The 24,708-nt window shown below is 37.8% G+C and overlaps 3 protein-coding genes and 1 non-coding gene across 5 annotated transcripts; 2 read left to right on the top strand and 2 right to left on the bottom strand.

Annotated features, from left to right (window-relative positions):
* The first annotated feature begins 500 nt into the window (after positions 1–500).
* Positions 501–9,621, top strand: LOC125822678 (callose synthase 11-like). Of its 2 annotated transcripts, none has more exons than XM_049502109.1 (2): positions 501–5,861; positions 9,449–9,621. In XM_049502109.1, exon 1 carries the CDS (start codon positions 555–557, stop codon positions 5,853–5,855), a length of 5,301 nt encoding a protein of 1,766 aa, XP_049358066.1. In that variant the 5' UTR covers positions 501–554; the 3' UTR covers positions 5,856–5,861; positions 9,449–9,621. The 2 variants fall into 2 exon arrangements, 1 of the variants encoding a protein (XP_049358066.1); XR_007442659.1 differs by lacking the exon at positions 501–5,861 and adding an exon at positions 7,861–8,616 and having other exon boundaries at positions 9,449–9,617.
* Positions 3,526–3,605, top strand: LOC125823012 (small nucleolar RNA J33). Its single transcript, XR_007442678.1, has one exon. It is a non-coding gene; the product is annotated as a small nucleolar RNA J33 (small nucleolar RNA).
* An 812-nt stretch (positions 9,622–10,433) lies between the features above and the next one.
* Positions 10,434–13,327, bottom strand: LOC125822687 (uncharacterized). The gene has a single exon (XM_049502117.1). The coding sequence runs from the start codon at positions 13,325–13,327 to the stop codon at positions 10,487–10,489; it is 2,841 nt and encodes a 946-aa protein (XP_049358074.1). The 3' UTR covers positions 10,434–10,486.
* A 1,220-nt stretch (positions 13,328–14,547) lies between these two features.
* LOC125822768 (probable ubiquitin-conjugating enzyme E2 24) lies at positions 14,548–23,827 on the bottom strand. Its single transcript, XM_049502223.1, has 9 exons — positions 23,410–23,827; positions 20,294–21,129; positions 18,415–19,897; positions 17,857–17,997; positions 17,253–17,681; positions 17,091–17,154; positions 15,988–16,127; positions 15,398–15,709; positions 14,548–15,045 (listed from the first exon to the last, which is right to left on the bottom strand). The coding sequence occupies exons 3-9, from the start codon at positions 19,870–19,872 to the stop codon at positions 14,809–14,811; spliced, it is 2,781 nt and encodes a 926-aa protein (XP_049358180.1). The 5' UTR covers positions 19,873–19,897; positions 20,294–21,129; positions 23,410–23,827; the 3' UTR covers positions 14,548–14,808.
* Between the last annotated feature and the right edge of the window lie 881 nt (positions 23,828–24,708).

The raw sequence follows: 24,708 nt of genomic DNA, 5'->3' as shown, positions 1-24,708 counted from the left end.
CTGCATTGCCAATCAATCTTAGACATCCCCTTTTGATTTAAAAGACATTATGCCTTTTAAGTCATTTTTCTGCATATTTTATTGCCTATTTAAATTTTTATTCAATTTAATGATAATTTTAATATTTAAAATTTGCTCTTATCCCCATAATACTTGTTTTGAATAATAGCCATGTCATGTTGTCTTGTAGGTTTCTCACAGAAAGCTGCAACTTTCAACTTTCGTCCTACACACAAACTCCCACAACCGCAGTTGTTGGCGCGTGGTCTACGTCACTACATTCCCTTTTTTTCTGCAACTCTCAATATGTTCCTCCGTTTTCCTCTCATTAAAAATCTCATCTTTTACTCCATTAAAGTTACACTGTTGATTCCCTTTACCACTACCCCACCCTACCCAGAATTCGAATATACCCGTTACTTTATTATATATTATAGTATATGCATATGTGTTTGTTTGTTTGCAAGTGGCAACTTTTGCTGTTTGAAATTTTGGGAGAAAAGTGGTTTTGGAGAGTTACCCATTAGTGAAAAGCTGTTGTAGAACCAAAAGCAATGAATCTCCGGCCAAGGCCACAGTTCACGCGCGGTAGTGGTTCTGATGACGCGCCGCCGCGGCAGCAGCAACCTCGAGTCGAGCCATTCAACATTATACCCATCAATAATTTGTTGGCTGACCATCCTTCTTTGAGGTATCCAGAAGTGCGTGCTGCTTCAGCTGCTCTACGCGACGTTGGGGATCTCCGGCTGCCGCCGTTCATGCCATGGCGTGACACCATGGACCTCATGGACTGGCTTGGGCTCTTCTTTGGGTTCCAAGATGATAACGTGAAGAATCAAAGGGAAAACTTGGTTCTCCAGTTGGCTAACTCTCAAATGCGCCTTCATCCACCTCCTTCGTCCCCGGACCGCCTTGACTATGGTGTTCTCCGGCAGTTCCGGCAGAAGCTATTGAAAAATTACTCATCTTGGTGTTCATATCTTGCGAAGAAGTCACAGGTTCGACTACCGAGACGCCAAAATCCTGAAATTTCTCGTCGTGAACTCTTGTATGTATGCCTGTATTTATTGATTTGGGGTGAGGCTGCAAATCTCCGTTTTACTCCTGAATGTTTGTGTTATATTTATCATCATATGGCTATGGAACTAAATTACATTCTTGATGGTCACATTGATGAGAATACTGGACACCCTTTTGTTCCTTACACTTGTAAGCAATTTGGTTTCTTGGATAAAGTTGTCACTCCCATTTATATGACAATTAAAGGTGAAGTTGAGAGGAGTAGATATGGCACTGCCCCTCATTCAGCTTGGAGGAATTATGATGATATTAATGAATTCTTTTGGAGTAGGAAGTGTTTTCGGAGGCTGAAATGGCCGCTTGACTTGTCAAGTGCTTTTCTGGATACTACTGTTGGTAGGAGAGTTGGTAAGACGGGGTTTGTGGAGCAGAGGACCTTCTGGAATATATTTAGGAGCTTTGATAGGTTGTGGGTGATGTTGATACTATTCTTTCAGGCTGCTGTTATTGTTGCTTGGCAAGGTACAGATTTTCCATGGCAGGCTTTGGAAAGGAGGGATGTGCAAGTGCAGTTGCTTACGATCTTCATAACTTGGGCTGGTTTGAGGTTTATTCAGTCGATCCTTGATGCTGGAACTCAGTATAGTTTAGTTACCAGGGATACAGTTTGGATAGGTGTGAGGATGGTCTTGAAAAGTGTAGTTGCTGTGACATGGGCAGTTGTGTTTGGGGTGTTCTATGCAAGAATTTGGATCCAGAAGAATTCTGATAGGAGGTGGTCATACGAGGCTAATCAAAGGATCTTCACATTTCTTAAGATTGCTCTGGTGTTTATCATCCCAGAGTTGTTAGCTCTTGTTCTTTTCATTCTCCCATGGATACGAAATGTGATTGAAAACACAGACTGGCCAATATTTTACTTACTAACATGGTGGTTCCACACCAGGATTTTTGTGGGTCGCGGACTCAGGGAAGGGCTTATTAATAACATAAAGTACACAATGTTTTGGATTGCTGTATTGGCGTCCAAATTTGTCTTCAGTTATTTCTTTCAAATAAGGCCGCTGCTTGGTCCTACACGGGCTCTTTTGAATTTGAATAATGTGAAGTACAAGTGGCATGAGTTTTTTGGTAGCACAAATGAGGTAGCAGCTGTTTTGTTGTGGATTCCAATTGTTCTTATTTATCTAGTTGACCTGCAGATCTGGTACACTATCTATTCTTCTATTGCAGGAGGAGCAGTTGGGTTGTTCTCACATATAGGTGAAATTAGGAACATTAAACAGCTCAGACTCAGATTCCAGTTCTTTGCAAGCGCATTGCAGTTCAGTCTGATGCCCGAGAATCAGCCTATTGATGCTAAGGACACCCTGGTTCACAAGCTTCGGAATGCAATACATCGGATTAAGTTAAGATATGGACTTGGACAGCCATACAAGAAGATTGAATCAAGCCAGGTGGACGCAACTAGGTTTGCCTTAATATGGAATGAGATCATCATAACTATGAGGGAGGAAGACCTCGTGAGTGATCACGAGCTGGAGCTGATGGAGTTGCCACCGAACTGTTGGGATATTAAGGTTATTCGTTGGCCGTGTTTTCTCTTGTGCAACGAGTTGCTTCTTGCTCTCAGCCATGCAAGTGAGCTGGCAGATGCACCTGATAGATGGGTTTGGTTTAGGATATGCAAGAATGAGTATAGGAGGTGTGCAGTGATTGAGGCTTATGACAGCATCAAATACTTGCTACTAGAGATCATTAAACACAACACTGAAGAGCATTCAATAGTCACTGCACTTTTTAATGATATTGATGTTTGCATTCATTCTGAAAAGTTTACTAAAACCTACAAGATGACCCTCTTGCCACACATTCATGAAAAGTTGGTATCTCTTATTGAGCTTTTGCTCAGGCCAGAGCCGGATTTGCGTGATATGGTCAATGTATTACAGGCCTTGTATGAGGTTTCAGTTCGGGAATTTCCAAGGGTGAAGAAGAGAACAGAACAACTGATGCAGGAAGGTCTTGCTCCTTCAAATCCAGATACCAATCAGGGGCTTCTTTTTGAAAATGCTATTGAGTTTCCTGATATCCAAGATGCTTTCTTCTTTAGGCAGCTGCGCCGTTTGCAGACAATTCTTACTTCCAGAGATTCAATGCACAATGTTCCAAAAAATAAGGAAGCAAGACGGCGTATTGCTTTCTTCAGTAACTCTCTTTTTATGAATATGCCACGAGCTCCTCAGGTAGAGAAGATGATGGCCTTTAGCGTCTTGACCCCTTACTATGACGAGGAAGTTCTGTTTGGCAAAGAAAGTCTTAGGAGTCCAAATGAAGATGGAGTATCCACCATATTTTATCTGCAGAAGATTTATGATGATGAGTGGGAGAATTTCATGGAACGGATGCGTACAGAAGGAATGAAGGATGAGAAAGAGATATGGAACACTAAAGCAAGGGAGGTTCGTCTCTGGGCGTCGTACAGGGGGCAGACTCTGTCCCGTACTGTAAGAGGCATGATGTACTATTACAAGGCTCTCAAGATGCTTTCCTTCCTTGATTCTGCTTCAGAGGTTGATATAAGGCATGGCTCACAAAGTATTGTTTCACTTGGTAGGGATGGCTCTGGCATGTTACAAACTTCTCGAAAACTTCACAGATCGAGTAGCAGTGTCACCCTTCTTTTCAAAGGACACGAGTTTGGTGCTGCTCTAATGAAATTCACTTACGTGGTGACATGCCAGGTGTATGGTTATCAGAAGAAGAAGCGTGATCCACGTGCTGAGGAGATCCTAAATTTGATGAAGGATAATGAGGCTCTCCGAATTGCTTATGTAGATGAGGTCTACTTGGGAAGAAATGAAGTAGAATACTTTTCTGTTCTAGTGAAGTATGATCAACAGCTGAAGCAAGAAGTGGAAATTTATCGCATAAAGTTGCCTGGTCCTCTGAAACTTGGGGAGGGTAAGCCGGAGAATCAGAACCATGCCATTATCTTCACCAGAGGTGATGCAGTTCAGACTATAGACATGAATCAAGACAATTACTTTGAAGAGGCACTTAAGATGCGGAATCTATTGGAGGAATTCAAGGAGAATTATGGTATAAGGAAGCCCACCATTCTGGGAGTTCGTGAAAATATCTTTACTGGTTCTGTGTCATCTCTTGCTTGGTTCATGTCTGCTCAGGAGACAAGTTTTGTGACTCTGGGGCAACGCGTTCTTGCCGATCCTCTCAAGGTACGGATGCACTATGGTCATCCAGATGTCTTTGATAGGTTTTGGTTCTTGTCCAGAGGTGGCATCAGCAAGGCTTCCAAGGTGATTAATATAAGTGAGGATATATTTGCTGGATTCAATTGTACCTTGCGAGGTGGCAATGTTACCCACCATGAATACATACAAGTGGGTAAGGGAAGGGATGTTGGATTGAATCAGATCGCCATGTTTGAGGCTAAGGTTGCTAGTGGTAATGGTGAACAAGTTTTGAGCAGAGATGTGTACAGGTTGGGTCATAGACTAGACTTCTTTCGCATGCTTTCATTCTTCTACACAACTGTTGGCTTCTTCTTCAACAACATGATAGTGGTGGTAATGGTCTATATGTTTTTGTGGGGGCGCCTTTATCTTGCACTCAGTGGTGTTGAGGAGTACGCCAGCAAAAATGCCACCAGCAACAAAGCACTTGGTTCAATTTTGAATCAGCAGTTTGTTATCCAGCTTGGTGTGTTCACTGCCCTCCCTATGATTGTCGAGAACTCTTTGGAACATGGTTTCCTTCCGGCAGTCTGGGATTTTATAACTATGCAACTGCAGCTTGCCTCACTATTTTTCACATACTCAATGGGAACCCGTGCACATTTCTTTGGAAGGACCATTCTGCATGGCGGAGCAAAGTATCGAGCAACTGGACGTGGTTTTGTTGTGCAGCGCAAGAGCTTTGGTGAGAACTATCGACTGTATGCTCGCAGCCACTTTGTCAAAGCAATCGAACTTGGAGTGATTCTGGTTGTTTATGCTTCACATAGCCCCTTGACTAAGGATACCTTTGTGTATATAGCTATGACTATATCAAGTTGGTTCCTTGTTGTGTCATGGATAACATCTCCCTTTGTGTTCAATCCTTCTGGGTTTGACTGGTTAAAAACTGTGTATGACTTTGATGATTTCATGCATTGGATTTGGTACAATCGAGGAGTTTTTGTAAGAGCAGATCAAAGTTGGGAGACATGGTGGTATGAAGAACAGGACCACTTGAGAACTACTGGTCTCTGGGGAAAATTGCTTGAGATTATTTTAGATCTTCGTTTCTTCTTCTTTCAATATGGAATTGTGTATCAATTGCGCATTGCTGGTGGTAAAACCAGTATTGGTGTTTACTTGCTGTCTTGGATTATTATGGTCGCCGCTGTGGCAATTTACATTGTCATTGCATATGCAAAGGATAAATATGCCATGAAGAGGCACATATATTATCGCCTGGTGCAGTTGCTTGTCATTCTGGTCACGGTATTGGTGATTATTATATTGTTGAGGTTCACCCTGTTTACGCTGTTTGACTTGATCACAAGTTTGTTGGCATTTATTCCAACTGGATGGGGCATAATCCAAATTGCCCTAGTGCTCCGGCCCTTTTTGCAGTCCACTTTGGTTTGGAGCACTGTTGTGTCATTGGCTCGGTTATATGACATGATGCTTGGGTTAATTGTTATGGCTCCTTTGGCATTTCTATCATGGATGCCTGGTTTTCAATCCATGCAGACAAGGATATTATTTAATGAAGCTTTCAGCAGGGGCCTTCAGATTTCTCGTATCCTCACAGGCAAAACTTCATAATGTGAGGTGATACTCTAATTTTAGGTGGTTGTTTTTTCTATTTATTGTATGATTGGAAGTGTAGCTTTTAATTCACATGCTACATATATCTGTTGGTACCTTTTAAAGTAGTTAAATGACTTGTTTTTTTGTCCAAATTTATAGTGATCTAATTCAATTAAACCAACTTTAAATTCATAGTGGCTTAGATGAAATCCAATTTAATTAACCTTTATTAAAGGTGACAATAATCTTTCTGTATGAGAGGCCTTTGGTGCACTGTTGTTTATGAGGCCAGCAACATGACTCTATCTACAACATGATGGAACTGACGGAATTACTTAAGAAAGAACCCAAAAAAAAGCGGATGTTCTTACTTTTGACATTTTGTCCACTGCTTGTTAGGCTGTTTTGGACTGATTAATCTGCAGTGCTTTCTTGGCAGAGATTTAATAGTTCTGAATAGTGCTGATGTAGAAACAGATCCATTGAGAATATACTACCTTTATATCTGCTGGACTTAAATGCTTTTAAAGTCTTTGCATTTCAAGAGTATAACATGCAGATAAAGTACTTCTCCCTTTATAATATCTTATGTGACACTATTTCCTTTTTAGTCTGTTCCAGCTTCCAAAGAGAATGGCCTATTTATTTATTTGGAACAGTCTAACTTTAAACTTTCTATTTTATCCTTAATGACATGATTTTATAGCTATACAAATATCAGGACATGTTTAAGACCACAAGTTCCAAAAGTCTTATTTCTTTTAATTCACTTGCCTAGTCCACATTTTATTTTACCCTTATTTTTTCTTATCACATTTCTTTCTTAATGATTTGAATAACGCCTTCCCTGACATGTTTTCTGCTGTGAATAGCAAAGCAAAATGTTGATGTTTATAATATCAGTATCCTGTTAGTGGAACCCCAACCTCCCATTCTTTTCTAAGCTTTTGTAAGATTGGCTAAAATTATACTTGTAGAGGGATTTGCATTTACTGTGGAAATTCCTTTTTCTCTACAATTAATATCTTCTTTCGAAGGCAAAAAGATTTTCAAATCTCATAATTTATGATCAATTCATTCATCATTTCCATTTTTAGAGGACATAATTTTCACATCCAAATTATGTATTTGATATACCAAAAAGAGTATTAAGCAAGGAATTTACAATATGGTGTCACTAATGTTCACCATATTGACTTGTTTGAAAATAACTCTTGAATCTACACCCTTCTCACCAAAAGATCAAGAATTTACACCATATTGAGTGATCAGCTCCTAATGTTCAAGTCATTCTTTGCTTGATGATAATGTCATCAAGAGTTAGCAACTTTGACACCATGATACTCAACAACCTCTCGGTTAGCTAGAAAGTTTGAGGATACTACTTGATAATTTATTGTTCTACCATCTTTTCTGGGCTTGAAAGCTGACAATGAATCAGATGTCTTACCAATTGGTTACACACTCATTGGTTGCCCTATGTCTTCTATCATATGATATCGACATTAGTTCTCCATCTTACCTCTAAAAGAACTACTAGACAGTGTAACTCGTTTAGTTTTCTGGTTTCCCTTGCAGTCACGTGTAATTATTAATTAATGAACCATTTTGTTGTCGATTTGCTACCTGAAGCTACAAATTTTGAAAGTTAAAATATCTCAGGACCTAACTTTTCCCCTTTTCGCTCTTAATAAATTCTGCTATACTACAATCTTTCTTCTTCAATCAGCTGATCTACATGTGGAAAACACAGCACTTCCCTAAAAAAAGTTTCACAGCTGATTCTTCTCAACAAGTGCACACCAATAACTATGAAGGGTCTCTTTTTATGTGTAACAATTTGCCAGTTTGTTTAGGAAAATTGCAACTAATGAAGCCTGATGTAATTCAGTTACCACTTATGACATTGCTAACTGGTGTCAAGTCACTAAGTAAGGAATGACTTGTTTGGAAATAACTCTTGAATTTTCACCCTTCTCACCAAAAAAGAGAAAAGGAACAAAAGATTTTTTTTTGATTGAAGGTCCCAGGATGGGTGGGGTATTGTTAGGGGCCTAAAGAGATTATAATTCCATGAACTCTGATTTGAGGTAAAAGAATTAGGCATCTTAGGCTTTGTGGTGCCAAATATATGATGCACACCAAGCTGAGAAAATGTTAGAAATAGTCAGATTCTTACAGCAGTTTAGAAGCTAAGTTTTTCCTTTTTGTAAATGTCCAGATGTTGCACATCCTCAGTGCTGGTGGCTAAGTACATCAATTAAATCATTTGGTACACCTCAATAGGTCATACATTCAAAGATCATGTGCTATTTTTTATTTTTTTGATAACCGAGAAATCTGTCTGTGACCCGCCGCCCTTTGGACCAATCACAGCCTTGTAACTCGGTGGATAATGGGCCCACCCCTCTACCCTTCTCCACTTAAATACCGGGCTTCGCTTTGCATGGTGTGGGGCTTGAACCTGCGACTTGAGTCACAAATCCTCCACCTTTTGCCACTCAAGCTAGGCCTTGGGGGCTCTTATCAATATATTTTTTAATGCTTGAGATTATGATTTTCAATGATCATGCTTGCTTTAGTTAACTTTTCTGTTGATTGCAGGAACAAGTTAATTTCAGAGGCATGTGCATCTCTTTTCTAGGTAGATTATATAGGCGGTGTTTCCTGATAAGCTCCTTCATTTTTTCGTTGGCTCTTGGATGAGGAATTTGATTTTGTGCCTTCTACTCAGCCTGGGGTACCCTCTTGTTCTTCAGTCTACCAAGTCGACGAGGTTAATACGACTTCTTTTGTGTATTCTCCTTACTACTTACAACTGTGTGGTTATTGCTTTATTTATTTTTGGGTTGTATATATGGGTAATTTTGGGTTATATTAGTTTTCGGTTGGCTGGGAGGGAGGATGGTCAAAATTTCTACATTGACGGCTAAAAATTTTGATCTGACTGATCAGCTCCTAATGTTCAAGTCATTCTTTGCGTGATGATAATGTCATCAATAGTTAGCACCTTTGACACCATGATACTCAACAACCTCTCAGTTAGCTAGGAAGTTTGACGATACTACTTGATAATTTATTGTTCTACCATCTTTTCTGGGCCTGAAAGCTGACAATGAATCAGATGTCTTACCAATTGGTTACACACTCATTGGTTGCTATAGGTTTGGAATGTTCTTGTGTCTTCTATCATATGATATCGACATCAGTACACTCCATCTTACCTCTAAAAGAACTACTAGACAGTTAACTCGTTTAGTTTTCTGGTTTCGTTTGCAGTCATGTGTAATTAATGAACCATCTTGTTGTCGATTTGCTACCTGAAGCTACAAATTTTGAAAGCTTAAAACACCTCAGGACCTAACTTTTCCCCTTTTCGCTCTTACTAAATTCTGCTACACTACCATCTTTCTTCTTGAATCAGCTGATCTACATGCGGAAAACACAGCACTTCCCTAAAAAAAGTTTCACTGCCGATTCTTCTCAACAAGTGGACACCAATAGCCATGAAGGGTCTCTATTTATGTGCAACAATTTACCATTTTGTTTAGGAAAATTGCAACTAATGAAAGCTTGATGTAATTCAATTACCGCTTATGACATTGCAGGTTTGCACCAGTTTAACTAAGCGGATGTGGAGCAGTTGGGGCTTTTCTTCTTAGTTTTAGTCTTAGTATGGATAGTAGGTTCAGGAGTCATGGTTAGATGATACCACGATTCCAATTTTGTAGTAATGTACATATGGCCGCATGTAAATGGCATAGTTGCTTCTGATAATAACACAATAATGCGTATTTTTGATGGGCTAATGGACCACAGTGGACCGTTCACTAATTATGGTTTGGCTACTGAGCTTGCAGCTGTTTGTTTTTTCAGTAGTAAAGAGACATTGAACTGTACGTGCAAATGTTAGTTGGCTAGCATAAATACGGAGGCTTACTCCATTTTGGGCTAATCTACTCAGTTGCACTTACATTTTCCAAGTAATCAACCTCTCAGACATGTACTGAGGAGAAGAGGGGCCATCTAATCTCTTACAAAAACAATCGACTACTTCAGTTTATTCCTATTATGTGATAAGCCTGACTGCGCAGTGTACTGGTGAAACCTGCCGATGCATTGGCGGCGAAACATACAAGGTCAGAGATTGTCACGATTATCTCAGCAAGGTCTAGACTGCAAATGAGCTCACTAGAAAAAGAAATTGATAATTTTGTTGAAGGGAAGAAAACTTTAAAGGATAATGAGGGCCAAATCAGAAAGCTTAGAGAGATTCCACAAAATTAGAGTATTCTATATATACAAGTCCCACTTAGATTCAAAATGTTCATAGTGATAGTATCTGAAAGAAGAGTTAACTAACAATATGTAGAAACATAGAGTCTTTGCCAGATGTTCACTCTTTAGCAGGCTTAAAGTAAATACTTCATCTATACAATCTTTGACGTATAAATCGCTAGTGTTGAAAGCTAATGAAACTGGTGACAGGAGAAATGAAAGTTTCTTCAATGCAACTGGTGACAGGAGAAATGAAAGTTTCTTCAATGAAACTGGTGACAGGAGAAATGAAAGTTTCTTCAATGAAACTGGTGACAGGAGAAATGAAAGTTTCTTCAGAAATCAAGGATAAAATTTCTACAGACAGTTCATGCTTCTGTAATTGACTCGGTGCTGACTACGGGTACTTTCTCATACGTGGAGCTATCTCTATATCTTCTGGGAAGAAAACAACGGCCCCCAAATCTCTGCTGCAAGAAAACGAGAACAGCAAGCAGCAGACCCCCACAACAGATAATGATGTCCCAAGCAGTGGAATAGTAATCCATTTTCGGGTTTCCATATATGTAATCATACGACCAAGCATTGCTGTGACTTCTGTAAAGATCATATACATGTGGCATTAGGCGCACAAGGGTAGTTCCTATATAGAAACCAGGGGTGAGAGCCCTCTCAGTGGTGTTGCAGAATAAATTGAACAGAATCTGAGGAAGCAAAAATCCATCCAAGATCAAACCGGCATATGATTTAAGCTCAACCCAGAAAGTTTGCTGTTGGTAATGAAAACGACGCGACAATCGAAGCTTCAACTGGTGAGGCATTCTTGACAGATGGATAAAATAAGCAATCAATCCACCACAAATATACATTGGCAAAGACAAATACAGAACCTTTTTATCTGATATCCAGTAATTTTTGGGGCTCTCAACACCTGCTCTTGCAGACCATGTGAGTTGAAGAAGACGGAATTCCAACAAGAATGCTATCATCGTCATGATTCTAATTAAAATCTCATTTACTTCAAGCCATCCATCACTACCAAAGTAAACATTCTGCTTCTCCCGGTTGACCAAGAACAGAGCTTCAAAGTTCAGCAACAGAGGGATCATGTGTGCAAGTGTGAGTACAACTAGCATGACAACAGAGATAAATGGAAGCACAGTTGGGTTTTTTCTCACATAAAATAGCTGCAGACCCACAAAGATGCATGCAAGTGTATTGGAAATTAGAACCATGGTCATTTCCAGATCCATTCTCCACATGGAATTTTTGGCTTGGTCAATGTAGACGGAATTTGATATAAGCTCCAAGGGTTCAAAGTAAAGAGGATCAGACTTTTTCCTCAGGCACTCAATGGTACCTCTAACACCACGGGCAACTTTAGCATTCAAAGGAGGATACTGAATATTAACTAGAATTTCACAGTCTAACAAAGAATTTCTCTGTAAAATCTCCTGACGTGATGAAAAATACATACAGCCAACCATGCAAAGATGTCCACTCTTCGAATCATATAATCCCTCAGCAGAAATTTCAATTGTCAAAGGAGTATGCTCATCACTGTACAAGAACTGAGATGGAGCAACAAAGTGCAGCACATAGCTTATATTGACCACAGTGCTTTGATTGTCGTTCACTTGAACAGTAGAACCAGATACATCCCGGTAAAACTTATCCCCCACAGACAATGGAGATGAATAACTGAAAATATCAATCTTTTTCCTGTTCCTCACCGTCATATCAAATCTCATATCAGATGAATGTACATCGGGATACTTCCCTCCCTTCCCTTTATAAGTCAGTGCCTTGGCACAAGACCTCGTCACATTATCAATCACAGTATACTCATATGTCAATCCATCAATTCTGTTAACCAGATTTCTTACGCTGTGCAAGACTACTTTACCATAAATACCTGACTGATTTGAGTCTTTTCTTTTCCAAATCTCTCCAACAACAACACTTCTCTCCTTCAAGGTCCATTGCTTAGGCAACCTCAAACTCAGCCTCACAACACAATCCCCCACAGAACCCTTTTCAGCTGCATCACTTCCATTGAAAATCCGGCAACCAATCATGTCAACTGTTTTTGTCTTCTCATTCCACTTCCCTTCAGCAACTATTGTTTGATTTATCAAATTAGTTGGCCGGGTGTGCACACCATCACCAAAACTTAACAAGAACCTCCCTCTTCCATTATCCCCACACTCAATCGCATTAAACCACATCGAGGTCGGCCTAAAATTTGACAAATTACCACCAAGAAAATCGCAATTCCCATTGCCACAATTACCCAAATACATCATTTCCATAGTCCCGGCACTACCTATAACTGAACACAAGCTGCTATCCTGATCTATTCCCAGCGAAACATCAGACCAATCACCAAATTCACTAAACCCATTATTCTCAACCTCTTTATCAATCAAAGTATAAACATAATTCCTCAAAGACGTACCAAATATTTCAACAGGCTTAGTATATGCATTTTTATCATTCACATCAATTCTTTCCAATGTACCATTAACCACACTATGCAAAATATCAGATGAATTCAAATAATTCAACTTAAGAACAACATTAATAGAACTTAACCTCCTCAAACCTGATCCGACCATACAAAGCTTTCCAGTACCCGAATCCCAGAAACCGGAAACCCGAATCTCCCTCGAATTCCCGAAGCCTCCGGTAGGAAACCTCGGTGGCCGGTGATAAACTAGCCGAAGTTGTCGCCGGTGTACAAATTCACCGAAAAACTCCGGACCAATTCTTCCTGCAAACCTCAAACCACCCTCAATTTTAAATATTTTACCATTTTGGGTCGGATAAACATTCTCTGTGTAGTAATTAAGGGTTTTCGGCTTGAATTTCCCGGCATTATCAGCCGGCGCGTGTATGTACGCGTTGGTAAGAGTGAGGAAAAACGATGTAGCGTTAAAAGGGGTTAAAGTTTGGGCTAAAGGGGTGCTCGGAACGACGTCGTTACAGTATTGTGGGTATGGGATCTGAGGAAATTCAGGAGGATATGAAACTCCACCGATAACGGAGGAGTTAAGGGAAAATACGAAAATAAAGAGAATAAGATGACCATATTGGAATTTGAGAAATTGGGTTCTTGAAAAGATGGAAAGTTTGAATCTTGAACTAGGGTTTTGTAATGAAGATGGAGCTGACGAATTCTCCATTGCTATGGAGTGCTCAAGGAGCATACCGATACCGTAGAGACTTTCAATGGTTGATCAATATATATTGCAGAAAAGAATACACGTAATTCTTTTTCCTTTTCGTCTCCCCTTTTGGAATTTTTTTTTGGTTCCATAGTATTAATTGTCATTAAATTATAAAATTCTAATGTGAAAGTAATTATGACCCAACGTCAAAGATGTGGTGAAGTGGATGTGGTTACTAGAATCGCTACCTTTCAATAGGAGGCTTTTATCTGGTGCGCATTTAGAATAGTTGGACTGATATATATTGAACACTAAATGAAAAATTAAAATAAGAAAGTAATTATGGCACTACCTTGTTGTTCATGATGTAGTTGCTATGTTTCTACTTTCTTTTTTTTTATATTTGAATTTGATGTACGCGAGTTGAAGGTCTTTTGAAAATAACTTCTCTACTCCCATCTCCTTAGATCTCACTTATGAAATTTTATTAGATAATGAATATGTTATTGTTGTTGGTTAGGATTTGAATTTAATAGTAAATAAAAGACATTATTTTTTTTTTCTTTTTTTGCGTATATACTAAAATGCTCGAATTAGTCGATATATTTATATAGGTGAAATGATCCAATTTCCAGTAAGATAATAGCAGGATTCTTTATTGTCACCCCAAAAAGAAAGACGGCAATAACGTATAATTTCATCATTGTGCTTATATTAGATACATGTTATTTGTCATAGTCTTTTGTAGTATTATCATAAGACACATTTACGTTTGTGTAGAGAGAAGCGTGTACAATTTTAAAAGATTGTTTATTCCAAAATATTTATCATGTTTCATTTTTTTCGAGAATTAATTGACATTGAACAATTTTTAAGGGAAAAATATTTTGTGATTCCTTACCTCAATTGACAAGTATTTATTATGGTTAAATTTTTGTTACGATTAAATGTTGTATATACTAGAAGGTAAATTATTGTTGAAAAATTATATTGTATGTCACTATTGCCAACATGTAAAATTTTAATCTAACAAGATAAGGGGAAAAGAGAGTAAAAGCTTAGGAGTTCTCAGCCACTCTTGTGAGTTGTGACAAGGAGTAAAAGGGCATCCCTGTGCCCAAAACATCTGGCGTTAGCAGGGTTGCACTCCAAAGGGTGTGATGTAGACAGTCTAACATAGTGCGAAAACAATGCAATTTTTTAAAAAAGAAGCAAAACACAAAATGGAGACCTGATATAAAACATGTTGAAACAAGAAGTTCAAAACAACTGGAGAACATAGTAAACATCACTCACAAGGTTCAACCATTTATTCAAGCTAAATAATATGTTACAATTGCAATGCATATGTACACAATTATGGTTCAAATAGTCACCCCCACCCCCCTCACTCTCTCACACACACAACACACATCTGCACACTTCAAAATTAACATAGCAACAGCCCCATCAAGGCCAGTTCAAATACTGAAATTGTAGACATTGATAAAGTTTTTATTACAGAGGTGCATAGCTTACTCTTAATCGGACAACTGACTGCAATCAATACCTTTGTCGGAAAATGCCTCCACGAGTTTAGGGTAAAGCTTGCCAAGCATAATCTTGAATCCAGTAGAGCTTCCTTTTATCGGTTCTTGGTCCTGGTTCTTGGGTTGGAATGCTGAACCAACTGGGGCACCATCCATGTACGCCTTACAAGCCAACAAAATGTTTTTCCACCGGTTACCAAAGTGCTCTTGCACAAGTGCCTCAAAATGCTGCAGAATAATTGACCAAGCAATTCAGAAACTTTCAGAGTAAAAGGAAAGTGCTTCTATATAAAATTCTTGGTGGTAATTATAACTTTGGGTTGATTTCTCATATGGTCAATCAACTAATAGTTATTAGATCAGAAAGTCATTTTTCTTCTTGTTCCAATTTTCTGCAACAAAGTAAGTGACTTTCTGAGATAATAAGTATTAATAGAGTGAACATATGAGAAATCAACTCTTGGAATTTTATGTTGCCGGAATCCAAATTCCAGTTCTTAACATGTCTCTTCTGTACATTCTTTTATCTGAAATCTAAACATGACATGAAAAAAATTAGAAAACTTCAGATGTAAATTACCTTGGGTGGCTTGTGGAGCAGGTATAACATGGACTTCCAGGTAACGAGGAAAGCATTCTCATTATAGCTGACTGAATTCTTTTCACCGTCAGCTTTTCCAATCTGTGCATCATATCCAGCCTCATTGAAATAAGGCTTTTCGTTGAGCACAAGAGCTTGAAGAGAGAGGAGAACTTGTAGAATCGTGGAACTTTTGGGGTTCCACACTTCATTTCCAGAGCCTGTCCATGTGTTTAAGAGGCTAAGGCAAACCTTACCTGACTCATACAGGTTTGGATTGACACGAAGCCCGCCAGAGTGATAGTAGACCATCTGCACAATTTCATTTTTGCAAAATCTAAATAAGCTCTATCTGGAAAGTGTATGCCTGACCTTATAAAACACGAAACAGATGGATTTTACAATTGGATGGTGGAGTTGGATAATTGGATGCCTAACAATGCGTGAGATCTAATGAATACATATGATATGAGTTCAGATTCCAAATGAAGGGCAAGGCTCATGTCTATCAATCAGAACATTGTGGAAATAGGCAACTACTTGTGCATCATGTTACAGATAAACACCACAAGCTATAGAGATTTACTTACAGGTGGCTCATGCGGATAGTCCGGAGGTAGGTAAATATCAAAGAAGAAGACTCCATCATGATACGGAGTCGCAGGTGCACCAATAATGGCAGCTCGAATCAAATCGGTTCTTTCCTCATAGATGCGTACATAGATAGTCTCTGTTTTAAGTTTTAATAAAGTCAGTGGGGATAAATAGCCAAAGAAATGCACTGTAAACCATATATTCAATGATAAAGTGGTTTCTTGTTGATACAATCAGATATTATGCAGCTTTATCCCAAAAAAGAAAAAAGATTTAGCACAGTCGAGTTGTGGTATATTTAGGGTCTATATCTCAGCCCCTCCCCCAAATGTTTTCCTAATTGAGCAATAATTTGTTTGTTTTTTCCAAACTTAAAGTTGGAATTTTTCAGTTGGATCAGTTCATACCACTTATCATCACTCGGAACTTTCTCCCTTCCTGGGTGAAAGTCATTAACTTTTAACAGCTATCAACCAACATTGAATTAAGGAGAAGGGAACTTTCGTTTTTGAGAAGGAGAAGGGAGCTTTCTTAAGAAATTGATATGTGGTGGAGGGGTCGTTACAAACAGCAAAAACTAAACAATTGGCACATAATATCAGAAACATCAAATAAAAAACTAATTTGTTGGCTGTTCTTCTTGCAAAGATCTGATGGAATAACCCACACAATGAATTTTGAATAAAAGATCAATCATTTTGCTCTGATGCACAGATAAAACACAAAACTTGTGGACTGCCCTACCAAAGGAATTACCATTTGCCTTCAGTACATGAAATCCAGAACAACTGACATTTATCATATTCCATAAGCTACTGATGAACAATATTTCAGGTATTAAAATTCTAGTCGCACATCTTGCAAATTCTCATTGAATGACAGGCTTATAGCTTTTCAAAAATTTCCCTTGTTTTCATACATTTGAGTAGCTTCACAATTCCCAATGTTATGACATTCTATTCCCCATTCAACCATCTTTTAGATTAACAAGTATGACTTATACTTGTCAAAAACATCAGTAGATATAGAAAACTATAGCAGAATGTAGATATCACATCATTAGAAATACTTGAGCAGAAACATAGGTTGAAATTCTCACCAGGAAGATCACGTTCCAAAATGCTCCACTCTTGCTGGAGCTTCTTCAGCCAACCTCTTCTCACCTGTGAAGTAATAGAAAGATTAAAGAACGGAAAAGAGAGTCGTAAAAAGAACACTGAGCAGACATGTTCATTTGGGAAAAACAAAAAGTATTTTGAACCTGGGACAACTGGGCCTTTCCAGCACCATCTGCAAAATGGTGGTCTGAGAAATCGGTGACCACATCAAACTGTCTAAAATGTTCAGGCAGCTTGCTGGAAGATGGCAAAGCATCATCTTTTTGGCCCTCAGTTGTTTCCTGTCCTTGCTCTAGTTCCATTTCAGGTGAAGCCTTCAAGTCCTCAAATGTGGGAATTCCTGCATTCAGATGGCTAAGTTCTATGACTTCCTCCTCATCGACAATCCTTGATTTCTGGCCTTCTTCTGATATAGTTTGGTATGCACCAAACAGTGAAGTGCTCAAGGAGCCAAAAAGACTTGAGGTGATACTAGAGAAAAAGCCAATAGCAGTTCGAGAAACCAAACAGGAACCAGAATCCCACAAGCTCTCATTGCAACTTTCACTATTGCCACCAAACTTCAGCATGCCCTGAATATAAAAAAAATATGAACTCTGTCAAACTTTCACACAAGAAGTTGAAGAAAATAAGGATACCTAATATCTAGTGAAAATCTATGCAATATAAGCTGCCTTTTAGTGTAGATGCTAAATGATCTTGCAATCACAGCGAAGTCACAACACACAGGGAGGCAATTAGACTGACCTTTTCCTCCTCATGCTTTGAGAGTTGACTTTCATTTGAACAGATCTCCACACCTGATGGCTCAGCATTTTCAGCATTGGATGCAGTAATGGAAACAGCAGCTTCACATTTATCTATCCGGTAGATCTCAAAGGGTGCAACCTGATGAGCATATATTAATAAAGACAAGATTTGAGCCAGCTCAAGGCATAAACAAAAGATTAGGAAGAAGTTTCTCAAAATATTTTAGCCCTTGATACATTATTTGTTACTTTCAACATTTACCATGTGAACAATACTCCTTAAAAAATAAACCCTTTTGGTTACAAATTTCAAGCTCTTTCGTCTTATCAACTTTAAGCCAAAATATGTCGAATTTCAAAAATAATGTAAAAAGACAATAATCAAATGATTGTAGGAAAGTGTGAGTGCTAATGTCAATTAACAGAAAGTATCCTTTTGAATTTCCAAACAGGTTAAAAGTCATGCTCACTTTCAGCTTTGGGAAACAAAGTGACAGAAAAATATATAGGATTTAACCCCTGAAAAATAAAAGAACAGAAAGAAGAGTTCCCTTACCATGCTTGTAAAACCAGTAGCCCATTTTACTTCAATATCGCCATCTTTGAAGCCAACAATAATACCAATGCAAGATAAATGATCATATTTGGGGAAATCCAAATTATCCTTTCCAGTATCAACATTCTTAAGATCAGTGTTGCTGTCCATGCCAGTCTCAGAGAACATGTGCGCACTTAAACTCTTTCCCTCAAGACTGAAAACCTGATCCTCACAAAACTTGCAAACCGCATCACCCAAACAGTATGAGTAGTCTGGATGATCCATCAGTTCATATGCACTCACAATTTCTTCACTTTGCTCAACCCTAAAGTTATTTGGTTCATTCAAGGAATAAGTTGTCCATTTTACCTTCACAGTTCGCTCCTTTGCGTCAACGCATCTCACCACACCCCAGCGTTTTGGACTGGGAACAGATGAGTTGTCACCCATTCCCTTCTCAAGCACGAACTGCTCAGGCCAAAACTCATGAGCGTCCACAATATTGACAGGGAAAACAGAATCCGAGTCCAATCCAGTAGTCACACTTCCATCCTGCCATAAAACATCAACTTTTGTCCTTGTTTTTGAAATTACAGCAACTTGCAAAAAAGTTGAGCTCCTATTTCTTTTCTGAGATGCCTTGTTTAGTTGCCTATCCTGTTCCATTGGTCCACAGGGAGGTGAGCTTTGAATACTCTTTCGCACAATGTTCTTAGAGTCAGCAACTGGAAGTACACAGCAATCTCCAAGTTGCCACTTTGCATGGGAGTAGCAAGACAACAAGGTCAATTTTTCTGAGTCCTGCAAAGTTGGAGGACTAGGCATCTTTTCACAACCAAGACTGCCACAGCCAATCCAATCTACATGCACCACTCCAGCCTCCACAGCATAAATGGTACCTTGCTCTCTTTTGCCACTTCTTACACCACATAACCAATTGGTTGACCCGGAGGCAGATACAGACTGAACTTGCACCCTTTGACCCGGATAGAAAGGATATTGGGGGTCTTCAACTAAATCAGGGGAAATGGGTGTGAGTATTTCTGAACCTTCTGCTGAAAATTCAGACTTTGCACCATCATCAAAGAGAACTTTAATTTTATCGACAATCTTTTCAACTTTCCCTAGCCATGGGCCCATCACTACATAATCCCCAACTGAAATTGGACGTATTTTCACAAGATCTTTTGAGTTAACATCTTGTATTTTGCTCCCATAAATACTTTCCAGGTCAACAATCATCTCGACGTTGACCACTTTTCCCATCTGTCCAGATGGTTCTTTTTCGGAACATACTATGTCCCCATACATGAACACCCTCTCAAAAGAGAGGAAATCATCGATCTTACCGATGCTTTCCTCAAGACTTGAAAGAATAGAACATGCATGCCCACCATACAGATATTCAACATAATCCTGATCATCATAACTGCTGCTCTCACTGAAACTGTCGAAGTCACTTAGAGATGTATCCATAATGTGGAATCTAGAGAAATATATTCTGCAATTTGAGAAATACCAATTGATAAGTCAAGAAATGAGGGTTAAAAAACCATAGTATTGGAACAAAAGTTGCAGTCAGTGATTCTTGGTGCTTAAGTAGTTCAAATAGTTTGTATAGATACAAACAACTGACTGAAAATTTGACTTGAAAGATTAACACACACTTTTAACAGTTAACATTACATTATATGCTTCATAATTATTCAGTGGCTCATATAAAGTACTGCACTATACTTGTTCAGAACCAAGAACAATTGATTTGGATGACTTGAATAAGAAAAAATGGCAATCATGATCAGCTTAACTAAGTTGAACTAAGCCAATCTCTATTGGTTTTAGACAATATAACTGAAGATAAATTACATGGACAAATAAATGATGAGTAAAGACATACCACGAAAGTCACTTCCAAATCCCTGCTGCGTGATACAAGCTTACAAATTGATATGGATCACCTGCTGATGACGAATACCAATACTGCCAACGATGACTGATGTATATTTCCAAAGATAATAAGATCTTTAGGTCAATCTGTTTTTTAAACAGAGACCAAGATAGTATCTCCAAAAGGAGATAATGCCAAAGGAGATTTGCCCTAAAGACAAACGGTGGTGGAGTCTAACAACTCCGAAATGCCAAAGGAGATTTGCCCAGAGAAATGAAATCCACTAGAAGGGTTGTGTGGAGAAGAAAGTTCCAATTAATTGTGGTCCTAGTAGAAGTGCCACTTCAGCTCTTCCTAACAGGTTGAAGAGGAAGTCCAACTTGCCAGAAATATGGATCAATTTTTTACCAACGAAGGAAGATGACACCTAGAATATAAACACGGCAAAGAACCACCAAACCACGGAACTTACAATTTGCCAAAGGAGATTTGCCCAGCAGAGCCAATAGAGAGACGCATATGTAAATATACGCTTTGCTTAAAAGAATTTGCTCCTCTCAAAGGCCAGGGGAATTTTGCCAAAAAAAAGATTTGCCCCAAAAGAGATGTCTTGGACAGTTGAATCAACAAGAAATAGACAGATGTGTTGGCTAAAGTGCTTAAAATGCGAAAGATATATCCTTTCTTGAGTAATGTTCAGCAAAGGAAGCTTCTTAGAAAGTGTTGGTTGATCTGACGGACAGAACTATCAGGAAATCCTTGCAAGAAATGTTGTAGCTTGACCGTGAAACCCAACTTTCTTCCGAGTCAAATCAAACTGAGCTGTTTCAAAATATTCATGAAACCTGAGAGCAGAATAGATATTAATTTCAACACAATGTTATTTGATATGTAAAGCAGCAAAGGACCAGTTCTGCAGTTTTCGGCCAACAGATACATAGTATGCATTGCAATAGAGACACAGCAAGAAATTCTAAGATGATAAAGGACCACTTTCTAAGTGAAACTTGCTACTCAAAGATTAATTGAGTGATGGCTGAACTTGTATGTACATTTATTCATTTAAGATGTTGTTTGAACCTACAATAAGATCAATTAAAGCTCTATAGTTAATTGCTTCAGCGTGCTTTTGTCTGACCACAATTTTTTTTTTATCTATAGCTAATTCTAAAACCCAAATCCATGACCCTTCAACACCTCAAAATGAATTGAAGACCATATAAGGATCACAGCTCTCCAGCTAACAACACTAGTAAAATCAACCACTTCAATGAGCAGGACAGAAATACCTCCAAACGTCATGGTACTGGGAAAATAATCATCTCATGTTTGTACTCCCAATGATCAAAATATGTTGCACAACTATTAAATAAGAATAGACCTATAATTTTTCCCTTCAATAAAGGCCTCAAAGTGATGAGTTCCAAATTGAAATTTGTTGAGAAGTTTAGGTCTTTGAATTATTACATCAATGACATTAAAATATATCTTTATACTGGGATTTATTTTTCTATCTGTGTGAACACTTAGTTTGAGACTTCCAAGGAGAAGAGATTCATACAGGGTGTTTCTATCCTGGTAAACAGAAAGAGTTCAAGAAAGAGAAGATATTGTAGTTTTTCTTTATAAATGGGATCTCTTAAGATCTAAGATCTTAATAGTGGAATAAGACTCCAAGGCTTTTTCAATCATCAGTCACTGTATTATCTGTGTTTTTTGTCCAGAGTCCACCTCTTTGACATTGAGTATCTACTCTAAGTGAGAGCAATGAGTTTCTTGTTCAGCTTTAACTCTGCTTTTTTCACAATTTAATCCAATTTATTAGCCTAACTTTTATTCACATCATACCACACCCTTATCCTTTCCCAGTTCATTCGTAAAACTTGATTATTTCTGTGTGCCCAAATAATATTAAGTTTCTGATTATCGATGATCTTGCTTCCTTGGGATCAGGTGTTAAGCTTTCAAATGCATTAATACATGAGAAATGTCTAAAACTCTATTATCTTCTGATTCCAGTTCTCACTTCAGAAGTAGGATGAGCCACACGCTAGTAAACAATATTTACTCCTAGATATAAAGTATATGGTGCATCTAGTTTCAACAGAGATTTTTCACTGGTTTGACAATAGCTTGTACTGCACATATCCTTGAAGACCTTAACCTGAAGACCCTCTATGATTTTTCTTATTTATCCTCTCTGACGATATAAACAACATTCTAGATGTAATTCCCTGAACCCCCATGTGTTCAGAATCAAAGTTAACGGCTACACTCAACAGTCAACATCTATCATGTGACTCCTTTTCCATTTAATTAATGGATGCACATCCCAAAGCATATCAAAAGTCAAACCTAATCTTATCCTTGCATGTCCGTAAGCACAAACTAGAATCATCCTCTATCTAAGGAGGAAAAAAGAAGCACAAAACTAGTAAATAAAATTCTCTCAACAACTTATCAAAAAAATCTCCCAACTAATACAGTAATATGGAATAACTAATAAGAGACATGTGCAATTACATTCCTTTTTCCTCCCATTTGATAGTGGTGGTGTATGGGCTAGCTTACTGCACCTTGACTAAATGTGTTATTATTATTCTTAATCAATCTTGAGGCAGTTAGTAAAACTTTACCAAATCACGAAACAATATTTTCCCTTTCGATATCAATTTTCCTTTCCTGATAGTGATGGTCATATAGACACCAGGCACAGTGGATAAAGCAAATTGCATCTCAGAATTTCATATCGAGTTCTACTCTTTTCACTGTCCTAAACTTTCAATGAAAACAAACTTTTTCATCTCTGAATCAGAACCCCAAAAAAAGAAAAACTTTTGAATTGAATGAAGCTGCTAGTATCCATAAAAGTTCAATAAAATTCAAACATAAAACACACCTTCACACAAAGAACACAAATAAGAAGGAAAATTCCATCCTTTTGTTCATTGCATATCACACACATAAAGAGAAGTTTCAGAAACATTTTCATCAAGGTGAACAAATATAGATGTTAGATAATTCAAACAACAAAACAGCCAATAAAGGAGAGAAAAAAAGGCAAGACAGTCTTAGGAGAAAAGGGAAACAAGATTATATAAGTAGCAAGAAGTTGAGAAAGTTACCATCTTTTTTCCCTCTTATGCTCATATCAACCAAATACACCTCTAAATGAGTAAATTGAAGCAACCCCAGAAGAGAGCCTTTGACAAACCACACTAAGCCCACTCCAACCAATCTTTTTCTCTTGCAAACTTCTTTACTTTCCAGAGAAAAATCCTTTCTTTTTCCTTCCAAACAAAAACAGTGATGACCCTCAACCAAAAAAATCCAAGAAAAAGAAGGATTAAGGGAATTCAGAGAGGCAAATGACCTCCCTAAATTCCCATAATCCACTCATATTCAAATCTTACAAACATGACAGCATTAAAGTTGCAAAATCACCAACCCCTTTTTCTCTAATCAACTCTCTTCCACTATGTGTGTGTTGAGTGTGAATAAAAATGAATTCTTGAATGTTAAATGGAGATTTCTGTGTAGTGTTATTACTGTTTTTCAGAGTCAAATAGGTTGAGGGGTATTAAAACCCCATATATACTTTTTATTAAGAAGAATATACCATAGTATCTACTCCTTCTTTCTGTTGTATGTATTTTCTGCCGTACAAGCTAACAGTCAGCATCTCATATTTACAAAACTACCCTCTGTGCCTGTAATAATCAATTGTCACATTGATCCCAACTTGGATTCTATTAATTAAATTAAATAATTTATCACTTTTGTTCTTTTGAAAAAGATAGTGCTGTTTTAATATATTTTAATTTTTATATGTGATGATTCTATAATTTCTAGTTTATGGTAGGTGTGAAAGACTCAAAAGAATGATGTATCACAAATAATCTATCTTAATATAAGCATGACTTTCACAGTTTAAATTCCTAACTTACGGGTCATACATAATTCATTTTTGGTAAAGAGATTCTATCTAAAACAACATGAAAACTTGTCACAGATGCATGATTGTCTGTTTCTCTATATCCATGATCTTCATATTTGACACTGTCATTATTGAAAATGAGTGTAGTGAAAAGGACCAAAATTTTAAGGTTTGACTATTTTCTATATATATAATTACTCTCTTTGGACTTTGTTTCAATTCATAATATTTGAAGAAATTTGTTTTAAAACAAATGTCATTTTCTTATAATTAAAAATAGAATTTTTTTTTATTTTTTTAATAAAATAATCAATTCAAATTGTATCAGATAAATTGAGATGGATAGGAATTATTATTCAACTTATTATACTCCACATCCACTAACATCTTGTACTATCTAAGTTCTAATAACATCTTGTACTATCTCTTAAAATAGATATCAAGTGGGATTTGCTTTGGTGACACAGTTAAAAATCTTTCTTTATTT

The sequence above is a fragment of the Solanum verrucosum genome, unplaced genomic scaffold (assembly GCF_900185275.1).
Source record: "Solanum verrucosum unplaced genomic scaffold, falcon-dt-bn FXZP01000103.1, whole genome shotgun sequence".
Classification (NCBI taxonomy): Eukaryota; Viridiplantae; Streptophyta; class Magnoliopsida; order Solanales; family Solanaceae; genus Solanum; species Solanum verrucosum.
The sequence above is the reverse complement of the archived record's forward strand: the minus strand, read 5'-3'. Positions and strand labels throughout refer to the sequence as shown.